The sequence below is a fragment of the Chaetura pelagica genome, unplaced genomic scaffold (assembly GCF_000747805.2).
Source record: "Chaetura pelagica isolate M959 unplaced genomic scaffold, ChaPel_1.0 scaffold92, whole genome shotgun sequence".
NCBI classification, from domain to species: domain Eukaryota; kingdom Metazoa; phylum Chordata; class Aves; order Apodiformes; family Apodidae; genus Chaetura; species Chaetura pelagica.
The window spans coordinates 80555-86177 of record NW_009952404.1 but is presented as its reverse complement, the minus strand read 5'-3'; the positions used below and the strand labels follow the sequence as shown (position 1 = coordinate 86177).

Here is a 5623-nt window from a genome sequence, read left to right as displayed (position 1 = left end):
AGCAAGTGTGGGGAAGACAGTATACCATGAAGTTTTGGAGAAAGATGCATCATCTTCCACATTCACTGTCATTTTCTTGTTTTACTCATGATAGAGAGAACTGGGGCAATTTCAGGTGAACCTTTTCTCCATGAAAAGGTCTTATTTTTTATTTGTTGAAAACATATGTGAATTCAGGTCAAATTCTTTCAATAATTTTGGCCAAAGGAAAACATTTAAAAGAGCATACTCTTTCCTAGACAAAAGTGTCTGTATTTATCAAGCAAAATTAACCCTTGATACCAAATTGAGATCAATGTAATAGGAAACATCTCTAGAAGTAAAATGATTGGAAAACAGCAGAAGATTACTTATCTGACTTGAAAAAATGACATTTGTTCTGAACGGGCGTTTTCAAGATGGTCTGAATGTACATTCTGAAAATTGCCTGCCTTGGTTTGCCAATGGAAGAAAGAATGGACTATCATGTCTGACATAACTGCTTTGTGTGATACTTAGCATAGCAGGTGGTTCATTCCATTTTAAAGGTCCTTTTTTTGATTGGATTTAGTTTAATCTCAATATTCATGAACCTTATCACACACCCATGTGGAGGAATGAACGGAACTCACAGAGCAAAGCACTCCACCTAAGTGAAACACAGGTAGGGAGTGGAGAATGGCCCCAAATGCCCCAAACCAGTTCTGGTTCTTCCAGTGGGAGCATCTGGCTCTGAGCTCTTGCCGATTCTTGTAATTTGCTCTGTTAGCTGTGGTCCCCAGGACACAGATCTCACAGTGTAAAGTAGGACTCAGCTGCTTTGCAGAGCTGCTGTTCAGGTGGCTGATAGGGTCAAATCTAGTGTGGTTAAAGTGATGAAGTGTTTCTTGAGCAGGGGTGGACTTCAGAATATTATGTTCTTCCTAGATACAGCTTACTAGCTTACTTCCTAGCTTACAGGCTCAGAAGGCTGAGCATGTGCATGCCCTTACAGCTGATGACTGACAAGTGCCACACTAACAGTTGTGCTGCAGTCACCCTTTCTCAGTTTGCTGTGTGTTACCATACCAGTAGGACACATAGAGTTCCTCAGCAAGTGGCAGCCTGCTGCTAGCCCATGACTGCTGACATCCCTGCAGTACACAAGGTATTCATGTTTTGTGTAGGAGGCAAAATACATCATGTCAGATTCAGTGCAGACACAGCTTAACCTAAACTGTGGGATTGTAGTGCAGGTATGAAACCTTGACTCTGTCATAGGACCACACAGCACCCTGGTAGCTGATAATAGGAGGAATATGGTCTTGTAGGACCCCTAGATAAATCTGCACCTGTTGGTAATGGAATTACTTGTCTCTCTTCCAACTTGTAGCTAGAGAAGTTTTGCCTGATTTGGTCTCGATACTTCCTGAGTCTGTCCCAGGGTCTGATATTGTCTGTGAAACCACAGCATCCATCTGCTACACCTTGTACAATTTGACACAGAGCAGTTCACACAATGCACGACTTCTCCTGAGTGCCAATGGCCTACCAAAGATTATTACCATCAGCATGAATGACAGGTAAGATGGTCGAGAAGCCTTCCCCTCTCTCTTCTTTCCCCAGGGAAAAAAAAACCAACTGGAGCCTCTTCCACTTGGGGGGAAAAAATACTGCATTTCGAGGTACAGCACAGCTTAAAGAAGTGACTGTGATGTGAATAGAATTGCACATACTGGGAAATACAGAAAAATCTCTGATAACAACTGTTCCATCCACAGCTACATTTGCCATGTTCCAGCATTTTAAATAACTTCTCAGAAGATAATGGCACAACATTATGTGTATTCTGATATATGAAGTGGCTGACCTGTCCAAAAAAGTTTCTAACACAGCCCTGATCTTTATCAGAAAAATGCAGAGATACATTTTATACAGCAGATAGAACTGTACTTTAAAAATATTTTTAAAGGAGCATTTCAGGTAACAGATTTTGAGTTTCTTTTAATCATTTATTTAATATGTAATCATATGCAACCAATATTTACTCAAAAGAGAAAAATTAATGCTTTGTGAATATGAATGGATTCTATTAGCCTTTCTCTCATTTTACAAAATAAAAGAGGAAACTCATCTTCATAAAGGAGGCTTCATGAGGCTCCATGTAGTTTAAATCTTCTTTAATTAACCAGAGATTTTACCTGCTGGAAAGATCTTTCTGAATGCCTGTTATGTTAAATGTTGTATTTCTCTAATCTGAGTATGAACAGTATGGTAGCTGCTCTCAGATGAAGGCTGTAAAGTACTTAATTTCTCCCTAATTTTGAAGAATACGTGAAACAGGGAGGCATTTTTCATTTGTTTCAGTAGTCAGGGCAGCATGAAATGTGCCAGAATACCTGAAGAGCAATAAAACAGTAATTAGAATGAAAGATAAACAGAATGAACGCTACAAGGTTACGTTTGCTGACGTCTGCACATGCACTGTGATTAGGAAGTGGGAATTTAAACATGTTTTATCATTCTTTTCACAAAATTGCAGTAGTATGTTCAGCAAAGCTAGTCGGGCGGCCTCAGTCCTCCTCTACTCCTTGTGGTCACATACTGATCTCCACAGCGTGTACAAAAAGGTAAGATCTGGGTTAGAGCAAAGATTTGTAATCTGTCATGTCAGATTTAAAACCCTCTTGTTTGTCCTCTGGGGCCCTTGGCACTTCTGCACTGTTAAGAACCAGCCTATGACAGGATTTCGAGTAGTGTCTGAATTTGGTGTTTCTATTACTTGTATATAGTCCTGCACAAATAATGTGCGCCCTTTAATTTTGCTTATCTGTGTTTGTATTAGTTCCTTCTGTGGCTTTATATCCACTGGCAAAGTTTGTGAAAAACATTGTGGCTGTCTGCCAGAAGTCTCAAATGCTGAGAAGTGATGCGCAGTAGGTGTCCATCCACCAAGTGACTGAACCAACCTGACACAGAAGGCCTGAGTTGCCAGCAAAAACCAAGGCAGGGTGAGGCAGTTGCCTGCTTCAAAATCAGAGCAGTTTGTTCTCCCTGTTGTTTGTATGGTCTGTGAGCCCAGGTGTTAGTTACATTTCAGACAAAAAGGTAGGGCCTGGGAAAGGTGTTGGCAAACATTTACTGCCACAGTCTAAATAAAAAAAAAATGACCAGCATGAAGTTGCCAACAAACCAGTTTGTTTCTTTCTTTTTGAAGCTCTATGACTGCTTTTCAACACATAGCTGGGTTGATTTCAACCTACCTACCCTCAGCCTGCATTTCAAACTGGTTTTATTCCTTGTTATCTTGTCATTCAGAATTCCTGTCACCCAAAATGCCCTGTAATCAGAAACTAATTGATTTTTCAAGCTATAGTCTTTAGCATTTATTAATCAGGTTGTTTCTTCTTGTAGATTTTTTGTTGAAATTTGAAAAAGTTACTTAGTGTAGTATCCTTGAACAGTCTTCCATCACTTAGCAGAATGCTGACCTACAAACCAGAAATCTGTGTTCAAGAATAAGAGTGCTGTACCCATAAAAACTTTAATTGGATTTTGTTGTCTCTGGTTTTTTTGAAACTACATTCCTGACTTTACTGTACAGCAATATCCCTGATGGCATGAATTTTCTGAAGTCACTGGTACTTTGTGTATGCCTTTTAAGATACATTTGTTGGATCTGAGTTTCAAAAAAGCTGATTACTTACTGTTCCTGTGCAAATCAGGTCCCCTAGAGGCATCAGGGATAGCACTGAAAACTGCAGGCTACCTAATGCCTAGACATTTTTGATAAGCCAGTTTAATGAGCAACAGAAATCACTTGATCAAATGAGACTGATAAAATTCTGAGTCATTTTGTCATTGCCCTCTACTCTTGTTCAGATAGGGTTAATCTTGGCTGACAGTAGTTATCTAAGAGTTAGGAATCTATAGAGCTGAGCTAGAAGAATAAGCTCCCCATACAGTCTATTGGAGAGTGTTAAGCAACTGCAGTGATTCATCTCACCTATCTTAGACTGAACTGAGTCACTTATGGGAGATGCCTGTTCTGGCTCTGTTGACTGTAAAGGACTTTGCCCAGCCCCCACCGTGGCTCCATTCCTGGCTTTTAGGTAGCTGAACTCACCCTTCCCTTGCAGAACTGGCATGAAGATTAATTAATTCTTCTGTTTCTTTCATTCCAAAGGCTGATTTTAAGAAGGCAGATTTCATCAATACCCGGACCACAAAAGCCTATAACTCACTAAAAGATTGAATCAGAGCATAAGACCACTGAAGAAAAATGAGATCATACATCAATTACTGTAACTATCCCCACGCATTTGGTGTTGCCATCATGAACCAGCAAGTATCTCAGAATAAAGAGACTGATTTTGTATAGGACTTGAGTGACCAGAGGATAGCTGGTTTATTTTTTAATCCTAATTACCTTGTTGTCACCATATATATCAGTTTAAGAAGCTTATATCAATACAAGAATAACCAAAGATGGATTCTTCAGGATGTCTGAAGTGAAATTTCATCCAGGTTGACCTGGAAGTCAGTGCTTCAGATGACTGCCTTAAGTATAACAGGCATTTATACAGAGAGGTTTAAAATGCTGATCAGCAGCAAATTCTTTTCAGACTCTTTTATACAGATAGTTTTCTACAGTGGATAAGCATCAAGTGCACTGCTCAGGACATAGTAATTTTTCACCCTTTTGTTTCTTCCCACGTGCTAAATAAGAATCTCTCAAGACTCTGTGACTGTACACAAGAAACTGTTTCACTACCTGCATTATAAAATCACCAATGAAGTTAAAATTCTTGTTTTTATATTGCTTGTATTCATGTGCTCACTGGTTCTTAAGACTCTTTCCTTTGAGATTTCATCAGCAACAGCACTAAAACTGAGTTACATAGTTCTTACCGTCCCTTGCTCCTTTCATCCTCCCTCACATGGCTGTTGGGATTTATAACTGTCCAGGAAAGATTTTATCTGGAGCCACTATGTGTCAGACACTTTGGGCTGAACTAAGACCCATCATTCTTTGCTAATTGGTGGAAGAGTTATTTGCTGGTGATTCGGTGATTGTTTTAAGAAAATTGTGTTTTTAAACTGATTCTGTTGATAATCTATATATAGTAAAGGGAATGGAGTCTTTATTGTGATAGATCGGCACACACAGGATTCTGGTTAGACTCTGTGTTGCTTAAGGAATTCCTCTGATTCTGCTTAGAATTCTCTTACTTTAAATCAGTCTGCTCTCTACAGCAATTACATGCCATGTGATAACTGAGGGACTGTCTGCACATGTGGGAATAGGTAACAGAAGGAGAAAAATTGCTAAGCATCTAAAGGCTCTTCCCATTGTCTGATACTCAGAGAGGGAGTAGAAGCGCTGAAAAATCCCACCTGATACCTTTAGTAAGTGAGATTTATCTCAACAAGCTAGTAGTTAAATTGTCCATTAAACAATAAAACATTCATATATAAATATGTAAAGCTCTGTGGGTTGGACTATCAGCTGACATGATGTGGCATCACCTGCTGAAACCAGCAGAGCCACGCTACATTTACAGCAACAGGGGTTTTGGTACATGTGCTCTCAAGCCCTCCTGCACAAATGGAGCCCATGCTGTACCCCCACCCTGAACTGCTGGCACAGGAGCTATTACAGTTG

The 5623-nt window shown here is 39.7% G+C and overlaps 1 protein-coding gene across 1 annotated transcript in view; it reads left to right on the top strand.

Moving 5' to 3' along the window:
• PKP2 (plakophilin 2) overlaps nt 1–4213 on the top strand; it is a 34157-nt gene extending 29944 nt beyond the window's left edge. Inside the window, exons 10-12 of the mRNA XM_010008196.1 lie at nt 1352–1541; nt 2501–2588; nt 4145–4213. Coding sequence (XP_010006498.1) covers nt 1352–1541; nt 2501–2588; nt 4145–4213 — 347 coding nt within the window. The remainder of the gene's footprint in view (nt 1–1351; nt 1542–2500; nt 2589–4144) is intronic.
• Nucleotides 4214–5623: the final 1410 nt, after the last annotated feature.